Source organism: Hyla sarda, chromosome 4 (assembly GCF_029499605.1).
Source record: "Hyla sarda isolate aHylSar1 chromosome 4, aHylSar1.hap1, whole genome shotgun sequence".
NCBI classification, from domain to species: domain Eukaryota; kingdom Metazoa; phylum Chordata; class Amphibia; order Anura; family Hylidae; genus Hyla; species Hyla sarda.
In genome coordinates, this window is record NC_079192.1 from 23560797 (window position 1) to 23579895 (window position 19099).

Below are 19099 nucleotides of genomic sequence, written 5' to 3' on the forward strand. Positions count from 1 at the left end.
ATCCAGACCCGTCATTAACATCCTCATCATCCCCTTGTCATCATCCCACACATCCCCCCTTCATCATCCCCTTGTCATCATCCCACACATCCCCCCTTCATCATCCCCTTGTCATCATCCCACACATCCCCCCTTCATCATCCCCTTGTCATCATCCCACACATCCCCCCTTCATCATCCCCTTGTCATCATCCCACACATCCCCTTATCATCCCACACATCCCCCCTTCATCATCCCCTTGTCATCATCCCACACATCCCCCCTTCATCATCCCCTTGTCATCATCCCACACATCCCCTTATCCCACACATCCCCCCTTCATCATCCCCTTGTCATCATCCCACACATCCCCCCTTCATCATCCCCTTGTCATCATCCCACACATCCCCTTATCATCCCACACATCCCCCCTTCATCATCCCCTTGTAATCATCCCACACCCCCCCCCCTTCATCATCCCCACCCCCCTTCATCATCCCCACACCCCCCCCCCCTTCATCATCCTCTTCTCATCATTCGCCCTCAGTGGTCTTCAACCTGCGGACCTCCAGAGGTTTCAAAACTACAACTCCCAGCAAGCCCGGGCAGCCATCGGCTGTCCGGGCTTGCTGGGAGTTGTAGTTTTGAAACCTCCGGAGGTCCGCAGGTTGAAGACCACTGCGGCCTTCAACATGCGGACCTCCAGAGGTTTCAAAACTACAACTCCCAGCAAGCCCGGGCAGCCATCGGCTGTCCGGGCTTGCTGGGAGTTGTAGTTTTGAAACCTCCGGAGGTCCGCAGGTTGAAGACCACTGCGGCCTTCAACATCATCCAGCCCCCTCTCACCCCCTTTAGTTCTGAGTACTCACCTCCGCTCGGCGCTGGTCCGGTCCTGCAGGGCTGTCCGGTAAGGAGGTGGTCCGGTGAGGAGGTGGTCCGGGCTGCTATCTTCACCGGGGGCGCCTCTTCTCTGCGCTTCCGGCCCGGAATAGAGCCGTTGCCTTGACAACGACGTATCTGCGTCGTTGTCAAGGCAACGTGACTATTCTGAGGCCGGGTCCGAAGCGCTTAGAAGAGGCCTCCCCGGTGAAGATAGCAGCCCGGACCACCTCCTCACCGGACCACCTCCTTACCGGACAGCCCTGCAGGACCGGACCAGCGCCGAGCGGAGGTGAGTACTCAGAACTAAAGGGGGGTGAGAGGGGGCTGGATGATGTTGAAGGCCGCAGTGGTCTTCAACCTGCGGACCTCCGGAGGTTTCAAAACTACAACTCCCAGCAAGCCCGGACAGCCGATGGCTGCCCTGGCATGCTGGGAGTTGTAGTTTTGAAACCTCTGGAAGTCCGCAGGTTGAAGACCACTGCGGGTGGGGGAGTTCACTCGAGTATAAGCCGAGGGGGGTGTTTTCAGCACGAAAAATCGTGCTGAAAAACTCGGCTTATACTCGAGTATATACGGTAAGTAGGGGATCATTTTAACAGTATGGACCTACAGAATAATGATAAGGTGTCATTTTTACCGAAATATGCACTGCGTAGAAACGGAAGCCCCCAAAAGTTACAAAATGGTGTGTTTTTTTTTTTTTTTTGTCGCACAATTATTTTTTTTTCCCATTGCGCCATCAATTTTTGGGTAAAATTACTGATATCATTACAAAGTAGAATTGGTGGCACAAAAAATAAGCCATAATATGGATTTTTAGGTGCAAAATTGAAAGAGTTATGATTTTTAAAAGGTAAGGAGGAAAAAACAAAAGTGTAAAAACAGAAAAACGCTTGGTCCTTAAGGGGTTAAAGGGGGTACTCACGTGGAAAACATTTTTTTTTAATCAACTGGTGCCAGAAAGTTAAACAGATTTGTAAATTACTTCTATTAAAGGACAACTGCAGCGGCATTACACTTATCCTCTATCCACAGGATAGGGGATAAGTGTTTGATCGCGGGGGGGGGGGTCTGACCGCTGGGACCCCCCTCGATCTCCCTAACGCGGCGCCGGCATTAGCGCCCATGGTGACGCCCCGTCTCCTCCCTATCCCCATACAGTTCTATGGGGGTTGCGGGGAGGCACGAATGCTGCCTCCCCGCCTCTCCCAAAGAGATGTATGGAGGAGGCGTGCCGGCCGCAGCGTCATGCTGCGGCTGGCACGCCCCCTGCACGGGAGAGCCGCGGCCCTGTACAGGAGATCGCCGGGGGCCCCAGCATTCGGACCCCCCGCGATCAAACACTTATCCCCAATCTTGAGGATAGGGGATAAGTGTTTGTAACGCTGCAGATGTCCTTTAATCCTTTCAGTACTTTTTAGGGGCTCTATACTACAGAGGAAATGCTTTAATTTTTGGATTTCTCTTCTGTCACGAGCACAGTGCTCTCTGCTGACCTCTGCTGTCCAGTTTAGGAACTGTCCAGAGCAGCATATATTTGCTATGGGGATTTTCTCCTGCTCTGGACAGTTCCTAAAATGAACAGCAGAGTTCAGCAGAGAGCACTGTGCTCGTGACAGAAGAGAAATCCAAAAAATAAAGCATTTCCTCTGTAGTATACAGCCCCTAAAAAGTACTGGAAGGATTAAGATTTTTATTTTTTTAATAGAAGTAATTTACAAATTTGTTTAACTTTCTGGCACCAGTTGAGGAAAAAATTAATACATTTCCATGGGAGTACCCCTTTAAGAATTTTAGAGCAGTTTTAGGGTATACCAGTGGTTCCCAACCAGTGTGCCTCCAGCTGTTGCAAAACTACAACTACCAGCATGCCCGGACAGCCGAAGGCTGTTCGGGCATGCTGGTAGTTGTAGTTTTGCAACAGCTAGAGGCATCCTAGGTGGCAAACACTTTCCTAAGGTATAGCGCCCCCTCCCAATGTCTTAATACACCGCGTTAACCGACTGCATCTTCCTTCCTCCCCCATTGTATCTCCTTCTCCTAGATACGCCAGCCTGTATTTCTGTTGTGCCGTAGAAGATCAGGATAATGAGCTGCTGACCCTGGAGCTGATCCACCGATACGTGGAGCTACTGGACAAGTATTTCGGCAGCGTAAGTTTCTCTGCCAGGCACGCTCAGCCAGAGGCGGTGGGGGGGCGATGAAGTGGGCTTAGTGATGGAGGTGGACAGCGCACCCTCCCCCGTGTTCACCTCGAATACACCCCCCCTCCCTCACCTCACGAGAATTAATCCACGCTCTGTAATTAGGTTTACCAACGATCACAAGCTGCGCGTGTAATCCTCCCCGTCAGGAGCCTCTTATGTAGTTCACCACGTGTATCGCTCGGCCCCACTGCTGCTCCGCTCTGTCTCCTCTTCTTGTCTCCTATCACTTTATACATTTGTGTGAACTTCTTGCTTCATTAGACAGCTTGGTCTGTCAGGCATCACAGCTAGACAAATGCCAGCTTTACTATGTCTTTCTCTAAGGAGGAGCTGCCAGGAAGTCAGATTTGTACTACAGATTGTACTACTATAATACTGCCATCTTTGTACAGGAATACAACTACTATAATACTGCCTTCTATGTACAAGAATATACCTACTATAATACTGCTCCTATATACAAGAATATAACTACTATAATACTGCTCCTATATACAAGAATATAACTACTATAATACTGCTCCTATATACAAGAATATAACTACTATAATACTGCCTCCTATATACAAGAATATATCTACTATAATACTGCCCCCTATGTACAAGAATATAACTACTATAATACTGCCCCTATATACAAGAATATAACTACTATAATACTGCTCCCTATGTACAAGAATATAACTACTATAATACTGCTCCTATATACAAGAATATAACTACTATAATACTGCTCCTATGTACAAGAATATAACTACTATAATACTGCTCCTATATATAAGAATATAACTACTATAATACTGCCTCCTATATACAAGAATATAACTACTATAATACTGCTCCTTTATACAAGAATATACCTACTATAATACTGCTCGTATATACAAGAATATATCTACTATAATACTGCCATCTTTGTACAGGAATATAACTACTATAATACTGCCTCCTATATACAAGAATAGAACTACTATAATACTACTCCTATATACAAGAATATAACTACTGTAATACTACTCCTATATACAAGAATATAACTACTATAATACTGCTCCATATAAACAAGAATATAACTACTATAACACTGCTCCTATATACAAGAATATAACTACTATAATACTGCTCCTATATACAAGAATATAACTACTATAATACTGCTCCTATATACAAGAATATAACTACTATTATACTGCCTCCTATATACAAGAATATAACTACTATTATACTGCCTCCTATATACAAGAATATAACTACTATAATACTGGTCCCTATATACAAGAATATAGCTACTATAATACTGCCTCCTATATACAAGAATATAGCTACTATAATACTGCCTCCTATATACAAGAATATAACTACTATAATACTGCTCCTATATACAAGAATATATCTACTATAATACTGCTCCTATATACAAGAATATAACTACTAGAATACTGCTCCTATGTACAAGAATATAACTACAATAATACTGCTCCTATATACAAGAATATAACTACTATAATACTGCTCCTATATACAAGAATATATCTACTATAATACTGCTCCTATATACAAGAATATAACTACTATAATACTGCTCCTATATACAAGAATATAACTACAATAATACTGCTCCTATATACAAGAATATAACTGCTATAATACTGCTTCTATATACAAGAATATAATTACTATAATACTGCTCCTATATACAAGAATATAACTACTATAATACTGCTCCTATATACAAGAATATAACTACTATAATACTGCTCCTATATACAAGAATATAACTACTATAATGCTGCTCCTATATACAAGAATATATCTACTAAAATACTGCTCCTATATACAAGAATATAACTACTATTATACTGCCACCTATATACAAGAATATAACTACTATAATACTGCTCCTATATACAAGAATATAACTACTATAATACTGCTCCTATATACATGAATATAACTACTATAATACTGCTCCTATATACAAGAATATAACTACTATAATACTGCTCCTATATACAAGAATATATCTACTATAATACTGCTCCTATATACAAGAATATAACTACTATTATACTGCCACCTATATACAAGAATATAACTACTATAATACTGCTCCTATATACAAGAATATAACTACTATAATACTGCTCCTATATACATGAATATAACTACTATAATACTGCTCCTATATACAAGAATATAACTACTATAATACTACTCCTATATACAAGAATATATCTACTATAATACTGCTCCTATATACAAGAATATAACTACTATAATACTACCTCCTATATACAAGAATATAACTACTATAATACTGCTCCTATATACAAGAATATAACTACTATAATACTTCTATATACAAGAATATAACTACTATAATACTGCTCCTATATACAAGAATATAACTGCTATAATACTACCTCCTATATACAAGAATATATCTACTATAATACTGCTCCTATATACAAGAATATAACTACTATAATACTGCCACCTATATACAAGAATATAACTACTATAATACTGCTCCCTATATACAAGAATATAACTACTATAATACTTCTCCTATATACAAGAATATAACTACTATAATACTGCTCCTATATACAAGAATATAACTACTATAATACTGCTCCTATATACAAGAATATAACTACTATAATACTGCTCCTATATACAAGAATATAACTACTATAATACTTCTATATACAAGAATATAACTACTATAATACTGCTCCTATATACAAGAATATTACTACTATAATACTGCTCCTATATACAAGAATATAACTACTATAATACTGCCTCCTATATACAAGAATATAACTGCTATAATACTACCTCCTATATACAAGAATATATCTACTATAATACTGCTCCTATATACAAGAATATAACTGCTATAATACTGCCACCTATATACAAGAATATAACTACTATAATACTGCTCCCTATATACAAGAATATAACTACTATAATACTTCTCCTATATACAAGAATATAACTACTATAATACTGCTCCTATATACAAGAATATAACTACTATAATACTGCTCCTATATACAAGAATATAACTACTATAATACTTCTATATACAAGAATATAACTACTATAATACTGCTCCTATATACAAGAATATAACTACTATAATACTGCTCCTATATACAAGAATATAACTACTATAATACTGCTCCTATATACAAGAATATAACTACTATAATACTGCTATATACAAGAATATAACTACTATAATACTGCTCCTATATACAAGAATATAACTGCTATAATACTACCTCCTATATACAAGAATATAACTACTATAATACTGCTCCTATATACAAGAATATAACTACTATAATACTGCCACCTATATACAAGAATATAACTACTATAATACTGCTCCCTATATACAAGAATATAACTACTATAATACTGCTCCTATATACAAGAATATAACTACTATAATACTGCTCCCTATATACAAGAATATAACTACTATAATACTGCTCCTATATACAAGAATATAACTACTATAATACTGCTCCTATATACAAGAATATAACTACTATAATACTGCTCCTATATACAAGAATATAACTACTATAATACTGCTCCTATATACAAGAATATAACTACTATAATACTGCTCCTATATACAAGAATATAACTACTATAATACTGCTCCTATATACAAGAATATAACTACTATAATACTGCTCCTATATACAAGAATATAACTACTATAATACTGCTCCTATATACAAGAATATAACTACTATAATACTGCTCCTATATACAAGAATATAACTACTATAATACTGCCACCTATATACAAGAATATAACTACTATAATACTGCTCCCTATATACAAGAATATAACTACTATAATACTGCTCCTATATACAAGAATATAACTACTATAATACTGCTCCTATATACAAGAATATAACTACTATAATACTGCTCCCTATATACAAGAATATAACTACTATAATACTGCTCCTATATACAAGAATATAACTACTATAATACTGCTCCTATATACAAGAATATAACTACTATAATACTGCTCCTATATACAAGAATATAACTACTATAATACTGCTCCTATATACAAGAATATAACTGCTATAATACTACCTCCTATATACAAGAATATAACTACTATATTACTGCTCCTATATACAAGAATATAACTACTATAATACTGCCACCTATATACAAGAATATAACTACTATAATACTGCTCCCTATATACAAGAATATAACTACTATAATACTGCTCCTATATACAAGAATATAACTACTATAATACTGCTCCTATATACAAGAATATAACTACTATAATACTGCTCCCTATATACAAGAATAGAACTGCTATAATACTGCCTCCTATATACAAGAATATAACTACTATAATACTGCCTCCTATATACAAGAATATAACTACTATAATACTGCTCCTATATACAAGAATATAACTACTATACTTCCTTGTTGACCCCTTTCCCTCCATTCTCCACCATTGCAGTAAAGTAAGAATACATCCTCTCCCCCTGTTTATTGTACACAGCACCAATGCCAGCCTCTCTTTCTCCATGGTAACAGACTACAATGATCCCCTCTGTAGTCTGACTCTACGTCCCTTTATTCCTATGACCCTTCTTCCCGATCATCTACAGACAGTAGAGCAGAGTGTGTTGCATTGGAGCTGTATACACAAAACGACTGGGGATATTTCCTTTTTATATGCTGTGATTTTAAAGGGGTACTCCGCCCTTAGACATTTTATTCCCTCTCCAAAGGATAGGGGATAAGATGTCTGATGGCGGGGGTCCTACCGCTGGGGACCCCCTCGATCTCTGCTGCGGCACCCCAGACATCCGGTGCACGGAGCGAACTTTATTCCGAGCCGGATGACTGGCTATGCGGGGTTCGTGATGTCATGGCCACACCCCGCTCGTGATGTCACGGCCACGCCCCCTTAATGCAAGGCTATGGGAGGGGGCGTGACTGCAGTCACGCCCCCTCCCATATACTTGCATTGAGGGGGCGTGGCCGTGATGTCACAAGCGTGGTGTAGCCATGACGTCACGAGCCTCCTGCGCTGCACCCAACGCTCTAAACAAGCGCCGGGTGCAGCAGGGAGACCCCCCCCCCCCCCCCCCCGATCAGACATCTTATCCCCTATCCTTTAGAGAGGGGATAAAATGTCTAGGGGCAGAGTACTCCTTTAAAGGGGTTCTCTGGTGCTTACACATCTTATCCCCTATCCAAAGGATAGGGGATAAGATGCCTGATCGCGGGGGTCCCGCCGCTGGGGACCCCCGGGATCTTGCACGCGGCACCCAGTTTGTAATCAGTCCCCGGAGCGTGTTCGCTCCGGGTCTGATTATGGGCGACCACCGGGCCGGCGGCGTGTGACGTCACGCCTCCGCCCCCGTGTGACGTCATGCTCCGCCCCTCAATGCAAGCCTACGGGAGGGGGCGTGGCGTCGCACGGGGGGGCGGAGGCGTGGCGTCGCACTAGTGCCGGAGGCGTGACGTCACACGCTGTTGGCCCGGTGGTCGCCCGTAATCCGACCCGGAGTGAATGCGCTTTTTTAGTTTCATTGATTATCCCAATTAAAGATAGTGTTGGCTTGTAGTGTCAGACGCCATCTGCTGTGTCGCCCCCTACAGGTGTGTGAGCTGGACATCATATTTAACTTTGAGAAGGCTTATTTTATCCTGGACGAGTTCCTGATGGGGGGCGAGATCCAAGACACGTCCAAGAAGAGCGTCCTGAAGGCGATAGAGCAGTCGGATATGCTCCAGGAGGTGAGTGCGCCCCCCGTTGTCTGCTTGTCGCTCCTTCCTTTCCTTTGTGTCTCCTTTCTCCCGCTCCCCCCACCCCGTTTCTCTGCAGTGGATGAATCACCCATCTCTTGTCCTGTCACAGCTCACTGACTCCCACCCACTCACTTTCATAGCAAGAAATTTCCACACAGGAGATAGAGTGGGAGGGAGATGAAGAGTGTGCGGTGGGGAGATTACGAGCGGAGGAGAAAGTCTGGGGGGGGGGGGGGGATCTCATTTAATGTAGGGGGGGTTGGGTACTAGCGGCAGAACCCGTGTGTGCACTGCTCACAAAGGGAATGAGATGATGAATGGGAATCGGAGGCAGCCCGGGCGAATAATGATTTAGGATAGGAAGAGCGACAGCGCCGCTTCATAAGAGGGGGGGGGGGGGGCTGGCAGCGAGGAGGAGGATGATGGTGATGATGATGATGATATATGGCCCTCAGTGATAGATGGGAGAGCGAGGGTTATTAATGATTATGAGGTGATGATGGGACGGAACGGAGAACAGGACAACAGATGATCTGTGAAGATACAGAAGAAGGGAGATAGGAGTACAGCTCAGCTGCTGCAGAACATTATATACACACCTCAGCTGCTGCGGAACATTATATACACACCTCAGCTGCTGCAGAACATTATATACACACCTCAGCTGCTGCGGAACATTATATACACACCTCAGCTGCTGCAGAACATTATATACATACCTCAGCTGCTGCAGAACATTATATACATACCTCAGCTGCAGAACATTATATACATACCTCAGCTGCTGCAGAACATTATATACATACCTCAGCTGCTGCAGAACATTATATACATACCTCAGCTGCTGCAGAACATTATATACACACCTCAGCTGCTGCGGAACATTATATACACACCTCAGCTGCTGCAGAACATTATATACATACCTCAGCTGCTGCAGAACATTATATACATACCTCAGCTGCTGCAGAACATTATATACATACCTCAGCTGCTGCAGAACATTATATACATACCTCAGCTGCTGCAGAACATTATATACATACCTCAGCTGCAGAACATTATATACACACCTCAGCTGCAGAACATTATATACACACCTCAGCTGCAGAACATTATATACACACCTCAGCTGCTGCAGAACATTATATACACACCTCAGCTGCTGCAGAACATTATATACACACCTCAGCTGCAGAACATTATATACATACCTAAGCTGCTGCAGAACATTATATACATACCTCAGCTACTGCAGAACATTATATACACACCTCAGCTACTGCAGAACATTAAATACACACCTCAGCTGCTGCAGAACATTATATACACACCTCAGCTACTGCAGAACATTATATACATACCTCAGCTACTGCAGAACATTATATACACACCTCAGCTGCTGCAGAACATTATATACATACCTCAGCTACTGCAGAACATTATATACGTACCTCAGCTACTGCAGAACATTATATACACACCTCAGCTACTGCAGAACATTATATACACACCTCAGCTACTGCAGAACATTATATACATACCTCAGCTGCTGCAGAACATTATATACACACCTCAGCTACTGCAGAACATTATATACATACCTAAGCTGCTGCAGAACATTATATACATACCTCAGCTGCTGCAGAACATTATATACACACCTCAGCTACTGCAGAACATTATATACATACCTAAGCTGCTGCAGAACATTATATACATACCTCAGCTGCTGCAGAACATTGTATACACACCTCAGCTACTGCTGAACATTATATACACACCTCAGCTGCTGCAGAACATTATATACATACCTCAGCTGCTGCAGAACATTATATACACACCTCAGCTGCTGCAGAACATTATATACATACCTCAGCTGCAGAACATTATATACACACCTCAGCTACTGCAGAACATTATATACACACCTCAGCTACTGCAGAACATTATATACACACCTCAGCTGCTGCAGAACATTATATACATACCTCAGCTGCTGCAGAACATTATATACATACCTCAGCTGCTGCGGAACATTATATACACACCTCAGCTGCTGCGGAACATTATATACATACCTCAGCTGCAGAACATTAAATACACACCTCAGCTGCTGCGGAACATTATATACATACCTCAGCTGCAGAACATTAAATACACACCTCAGCTGCTGCAGAACATTATATACATACCTCAGCTGCAGAACATTATATACATACCTCAGCTGCAGAACATTATATACATACCTCAGCTGCTGCAGAACATTATATACACACCTCAGCTGCAGAACATTATATACACACCTCAGCTACTGCAGAACATTATATACACACCTCAGCTGCAGAACATTAAATACACACCTCAGCTGCTGCAGAACATTATATACATACCTCAGCTGCTGCACAACATTATATACACACCTCAGCTACTGCAGAACATTATATACGTACCTCAGCTACTGCTGAACATTATATACACACCTCAGCTGCTGTAGAACATTATATACATACCTCAGCTGCTGCAGAACATTATATACATACCTCAGCTGCTGCAGAACATTATATACATACCTCAGCTGCTGCAGAACATTATATACACACCTCAGCTGCTGCAGAACATTATATACACACCTCAGCTGCTGCAGAACATTATATACATCAGCTGCAGAACATTATATACACACCTCATCTACTGCAGAACATTATATACACACCTCAGCTACTGCAGAACATTATATACATCAGCTGCAGAACATTATATACACACCTCAGCTGCTGCAGAACATTATATACACACCTCAGCTGCAGAACATTATATACATACCTCAGCTGCAGAACATTATATACACACCTCAGCTACTGCAGAACATTATATACATCAGCTGCAGAACATTATATACACACCTCAGCTGCTGCAGAACATTATATACACACCTCAGCTGCAGAACATTATATACACACCTCAGCTACTGCAGAACATTATATACATACCTCAGCTACTGCAGAACATTATATACACACCTCAGCTGCTGCAGAACATTATATACATACCTCAGCTGCAGAACATTATATACACACCTCAGCTGCAGAACATTATATACACACCTCAGCTGCAGAACATTATATACACACCTCAGCTGCAGAACATTATATACATACCTCAGCTGCAGAACATTATATACATACCTCAGCTGCAGAACATTATATACATACCTCAGCTGCTGCAGAACATTATATACACACCTCAGCTACTGCAGAACATTATATACACACCTCAGCTGCTGGAGAACATTGTATACACACCTCAGCTGCTGCAGAACATTGTATACATACCTCAGCTGCTGCAGAACATTATATACATACCTCAGCTGCTGCAGAACATTATATACACACCTCAGCTACTGCAGAACATTATATACATACCTCAGCTACTGCAGAACATTATATACATACCTCAGCTACTGCTAGATCATTATATACATACCTCAGCTACTGCAGAACATTATATACACACCTCAGCTACTGCAGAACATTATATACACACCTCAGCTGCTGCAGAACATTATATACATACCTCAGCTACTGCAGAACATTATATACACACCTCAGCTACTGCAGAACATTATATACATCAGCTACTGCAGAACATTATATACATACCTCAGCTACTGCAGAACATTATATACACACCTCAGCTACTGCAGAACATTATATACACACCTCAGCTACTGCAGAACATTATATACACACCTCAGCTACTGGAGAACATTATATACATACCTCAGCTACTGCAGAACATTATATACACACCTCAGCTACTGGAGAACATTATATACATCAGCTGCTGCAGAACATTATATACATACCTCAGCTACTGCAGAACATTATATACATACCTCAGCTACTGCAGAACATTATATACATACCTCAGCTGCTGCAGAACATTATATACATATTTCAGCTGCTGCAGAACATTATATACATACCTCAGCTGCTGCAGAACATTATATACACACCTCAGCTACTGCAGAACATTATATACATATCTGGGCTGTAGCGGAACATTATATACACCTGAGCTGCTGCAGAACATTATATACGTACCTCAGCTACTGAAGAACATTATATACATACCTCAGCTACTGCAGAACATTATAGACACACCTCAGCTGCTGCAGAACATTATATACACACCTCAGCTGCTGCAGAACATTATATACACACACCTCAGCTGCTGCAGAACATTATATACACACCTAAGCTGCTGCAGAACATTATATACATACCTCAGCTGCTGCAGAACATTATATACACACCTCAGCTACTGCAGAACATTATATACACACCTCAGCTGCTGCAGAACATTATATACACACCTCAGCTGCTGCAGAACATTATATACACACCTCAGCTGCTGCAGAACATTATATACATACCTAAGCTGCTGCAGAACATTATATACATACCTCAGCTGCTGCAGAACATTATATACACACCTCAGCTGCTGCAGAACATTATATACACACCTCAGCTGCTGCAGAACATTATATACACACCTCAGCTGCTGCAGAACATTATATACACACCTCAGCTGCTGCAGAACATTATATACACACCTCAGCTACTGCAGAACATTGTATCCATACCTCAGCTGCTGCAGAACATTATATACATTACTGGGCTGTTGCAGAACATACATACCGCAGCTACCACCTAACACCATAATACATACCTCAGCTGCTGAAGAACATCATAACACACCACATCTGCTGCAGAACATCACAATACTAGGACTGCAACTAACAATGATATTGTTAAAATTGACAGTTTTATTTATTTATTTATTTATTTAGGTATTTATTTCCTTTTAATCGATTAATCGGATAATGCCCCAAAACGGGATTAGGGGACCAGGGAAGGGTTAACTGGAGGGAGGAAGGAAGTGGGGACAGTATTGTGAAGAGTTAACCTAGGAGCCTGCAGGAGAGAAGGAGCGGTTCACAGACCTTGGTGTCATGGCCGTCCTCCTGCACCAGGACGATTTGTCAGTTTCTGGCCGGACAGGGGGGGCTCCCGAAATGTCAAGACCAGAGATTTCTGGTCACCAGAGGCGACAAGGAGGCAGTGCCGGCTTCCTGACATGACTCCTGCCGTGGCCTCAGTGCTGCAGGTAGACCGCAGGCCGACAGCTTATTTTAAAAGGACATATAGGGGCAGGCTGAGGGCTAAAAGGCAGGGAACGTATTAAAAAATAGTAGGAATATTGTATTTGGCCACACCCCTAACGACTGGCCACGCCCCTAACGATTATTCAATACTGGGATTCGACGGCAACGAATCCTGTTATCGAATTTTATTGATAGTTGATTAATCTCTGCAGCTCTGGATACACACCTTAGCTGCTGCAGAACATCATAACACAAAACATGCTGTATTATACTCCAGGGCTGTATTCACTATTCTGCTGGTGGGGTCACTGTGTACATACATTACATTACTTATCCTGTACTGATCCTGATTATATCCTGTATTATACTCCAGGGCTGTATTCACTATTCTGCTGGTGGGGTCACTGTGTACATACATTACATTACTTATCCTGTACTGATCCTGAGTTATATCCTGTATTATACTCCAGAGCTGTACTCACTATTCTGCTGGTGAGGTCACTGTGTACATACATTACATTACTTATCCTGTACTGATCCTGAGTTATATCCTGTATTATACTCCAGAGCTGTACTCACTATTCTGCTGGTGAGGTCACTGTGTACATACATTACATTACTTATCCTGTACTGATCCTGAGTTATATCCTGTATTATACTCCAGAGCTGTACTCACTATTCTGCTGGTGAGGTCACTGTGTACATACATTACATTACTTATCCTGTACTGATCCTGAGTTATATCCTGTATTATACTCCAGAGCTGTACTCACTATTCTGCTGGTGAGGTCACTGTGTACATACATTACTTACCCTGTACTGATCCTGAGTTAAATCCTGTATTATACTCCAGAGCTGTACTCACTATTCTGCTGGTGAGGTCACTGTGTACATACATTACTTATCCTGTACTGATCCTGAGTCATATCCTGTATTATACTCCAGAGTTGCACTCACTATTCTGCTGGTGGGGTGACTGTACATTTGCTGTGTTCCTGTCTGACTGATGTTGTTTCTCTGCAGGAGGATGAGTCACCGCGCAGCGTTCTAGAAGAGATGGGACTGGCTTGATACACAGAGGACCTCTCCCTCCCTTCCCTTTATTTTCAACCAAATTCCTATTTACATTCCCCTTCCCAAAATTTACCAACACCCCCCCCCCTTTTTTCTTCTTTTACAATCACTGCAAGACCTCCCTTGTCCACATGCCCGGCGGCCACCCACCTGCGCGCTGACCATTGCCGGCTCGGACCCGCCATCGCTCTGTGTCTACACCTACGTAGCTGCTTGTCTTCTCTCTGTACAGTTTCCAAGCGAAGATGAACGAAAGGGACCAATTGCACTTTCTCAATCAGCTGCCCCCGTACCCCCCCCCCCCCCCGCGCCCTACGGAACACGTGATTTAGACAATAATTTTACGTTTTTGTACACAGTTGGTTGCAACACACACTATACTGATTTTTATTATTTTCAATTTTTTTGCACATTTTTTGGTGTTGGGCACTTAATCTGTCTTTCATCTTGAAGTCTCTCGCTCGCTGACTGTCCGGGTTCTCCGTAAAGATTCTGGATAGGTAGGAGGGATAGACGTGACCATCGTGAATCACTTCTTGCCGTCGGCGTCCCTTTTGAAGACGTACATGACACCCCCTCTCCTTCCCACGACCACAACTGCACGAACTTCTGGAATAAAACATGAGTGCTGCTAAATGACCTCCGACCCCGCCTGTGTTACTTCATCAAGACTTCTGCAGGTTGGCTGGGTACTCACAGTTGGGACGGATGTTTTAATTAATGTTTGGATTAAGTGGGTACTGTCACTTTAAAAAACTAAACTAAACATTTTTGATATGTTGTAGATACATGTCAAAAGTTTTGATCAGTCGGGGTCTGCCAATTGTTAGAACGAGCAATGAGAAGAGCATAATAAGCCCCTTCTCTATCTGGTTATGATATATTGTGCAGCCCTAAAATAAATGAATAAATATAGATAGATATATACAGTCATGGCCGTAAATGTTGGCACCCCTGAGATTGTTCTAGAAAATGAAGTATTTCTCACAGAAAAGTATTGCAGTAACACACGTTTTGCTATACACATGTTTATTCCCTTTTTGTGTATTGGAACTAAACCAAAAAGGGAGGGAAAAAAGCAAATTGTACATAATGTCACCAAACTCCAAAAATGGAGTGGACACTAAGCATGGACAACATAAAGAGGAGAAGAGAACTGTCTGAGGACTTGAGAACCAAAATTGTGGAAAAATATCAACAATCTCATGGTTACAAGTCCATCTCCAGAGATCTAGATTTGCCTTTCTCCACAGTGCGCAACATTGTCAAGAAGTTTGCAACCCATGGCACTGTATCTAATCTCCCTGGGCGTGGACGGAAGAGAAAAATTGATTAAAGGTGTCAACGTAGGATTGTCCGGATAGTAGATAAGCAGCCCCAAACAAGTTCCAAAGATATTCAATCTGTCCTGCAGGCTCAGGGAGCATCAGTGTCAGCGAGAACTATCCGTCGTCATTTAAATGAAATGAAACACTATGGCAGGAGACCCAGGAGGACCCCGCTATGGAGGAGACCCAGGAGGACCCCACTATGGAGGAGACCCAGGAGGACCCCGCTATGGAGGAGACCCAGGAGGACCCCACTGCTGACACAGAGACATAAAAAAGCAAGACTATATTTTGCCAAAATGAACTTGAGTAACCAAAATACTTCTGGGAAAACGTCTTGTGGGCAGATGAGACCAAGATAGAGCTTTTTGGTAAATCACATCACTCTACTGTTTACCGAAAACAAAATGAGGCCTACAAAGAAACGAACACAGTACCTACCGTGAAATATGGTGGAGGTCAATGATGTTTTGGGTTGTTTTGCTGCCTCTGGCACTGGGGGCCTTGAATGTGTACAAGGCATCATGAAATCTGAGGATTACCAATGGATTTTGGGTCGCACTGTACAGCCCAGTGTCAGAAAGCTGGGTTTGTGTCTGAGATCTTGGGTCTTCCAGCAGGACAATGACCCCAAACATACGTCAAAAAGCCCCCAGAAATGGATGGCAACAAAGCGCTGGAGAATTCTGAAGTGTCAGCAATGAGTCCAGATCTAAATCCCATTGAACACCTGTGGAGAGATCTTATAATTGCTGTTGGGAAAAGGCGCCTTCCAATAAGAGAGACCTGGAGCAGTTTGTAAAGGAAGAGTGGTCCAACATTCCGACTGAGAGGTGTAAGAAGCTTATTGATGGTTATAGGAAGCAACTGATTTGTTATTTTTTCCAAAGGGTGTGCAACCAAATATTAAGTTCAGGGTGCCAATAATTTTGTCCAGCCCATTTTTGGAGTTTGGTGACATTATGTCCAATTTGCTTTTTCCCTCCCTTTATTTGGTTTAGTTCCAATACACACAAAGGGAATAAACATGTGTATAGCAAAACATGTGTTACTGCAATCCTTTTCTGTGAGAAATACTTCATTTTCTAGAAAAATTTCAGAGGTGCCAACTAGAGATGAGCGAACTTACAGTAAATTCGATTCGTCACAAACTTCTCGGCTTGGAGGTCGCTGACTTATCCTGCATAAATTAGTTCAGCTTTCAGGTGCTCCGTTGGGCTGGAAAAGGTGGATACAGTCCTAGGAGAGAGTCTCCTAGGACTGTATCCACCTTTTCCCGCCCACGGGAGCACCTGAAAGCTGAACTAATTTATGCAGGATAAATCGTCAACTGCCGAGCCGAGAAGTTCGTGACGAATCGAATTTACTGTAAGTTCGCTCATCTCTAGTGCCAACATTTATGGCCGTTACTGTAGATATGAGAGAGAGATTGGAGATAGAAATTGATCTACAGTCATGGCCGTATATGTCGGCACCCCTGAAATTTTTCAAGACCATGAAGTATTTCTCACAGAAAAGGATTGCAGTAACACATGCTTTGCTATACACATGGTTATTCCCTTTGTGTGTATTGGAACTAAACAAAAAAGGGAGGAAAAAAAGCAAATTGGACATAATGTCACCAAACTCCAAAAATGGTCTGGACAAAATTATTGGTCCCTTAACATAATATTTGGTTGCACACCCTTTGGAAAAAATAACTGGAATCAGTGGCTTCCTATAACCATCAATAAGCTTCTTACACCTCTCAGCCGGAATGTTGGACCACTCTTCCTTTACAAACTGCTCCAGGTCTCTCTTATTGGAAGGCGCCTTTTCCCAACAGGAATTATAAGGTCTCTCCACAGGTGTTCAATGGGATTTAGATCTGGACTCATTGCTGCCACTTCAGAATTCTCCAGCGCTTTGTTGCCATCCATTTCTGGGGGCTTTTTGACGTATGTTTGGGGTCATTGTCCTGCTGGAAGACCCAAGATCTCAGACACAAACCCAGCTTTCTGACACTGGGCTGTACAGTGCGACCCAAAATCCATTGGTAATCCTCAGATTTCATGATGTCTTGTACACATTCAAGGCCCCCAGTGCCAGAGGCAGCAAAACAACCTAAAACATCATTGACCCTCTACCATATATCACTGTAGGTACTGTGTTCTTTTCTTTGTAGGCCTCATTCTGTTTTTGGTAAACAGTAGAATGATGTGCTTTACCAAAAAGCTCTATCTTGGTCTCTTCTGTCCACAAGATGTTTTCCCAGAAGGATTTTGCCTTACTCAAGTTCATTTTGGCAAAATGTAGTCTTGCTTTTTTATGTCTGTGTCAGTAGTGGGGTCCTCCTGGGTCTCCTGCCATAGTGGGGTCCTCCTGGGTCTCCTCCATAGTGGGGTCCTCCTGGGTCTCCTGCCATAGTGGGGTCCTCCTGGGTCTCCCCCATAGTGGGGTCCTCCTGGGTGTCCTCCATAGTGGGGTCCTCCTGGGTCTCCTGCCATAGCGTTTCATTTAAATGTTGACGCTGACACTGATGCTCCCTGAGCCTGCAGGACAGCTTGAATATCTTGGGAACTTGTTTGGGGCTGCTTACTCACCATCCAGACGATCCTGTGTTGACACCTTTCATCACTTTTTC

General features: G+C 42.0%; 1 protein-coding gene across 1 annotated transcript in view; it reads left to right on the plus strand.

Moving 5' to 3' along the window:
* Positions 1 to 15787, plus strand: part of AP1S1 (adaptor related protein complex 1 subunit sigma 1) — a 33144-nt gene extending 17357 nt beyond the window's left edge. The window contains exons 3-5 of the mRNA XM_056569099.1: positions 2907 to 3015; positions 8755 to 8892; positions 15098 to 15787. Coding sequence (XP_056425074.1) covers positions 2907 to 3015; positions 8755 to 8892; positions 15098 to 15145 — 295 coding nt within the window. The 3' untranslated portion in view covers positions 15146 to 15787. The remainder of the gene's footprint in view (positions 1 to 2906; positions 3016 to 8754; positions 8893 to 15097) is intronic.
* The last annotated feature ends 3312 nt before the right edge of the window (positions 15788 to 19099 follow it).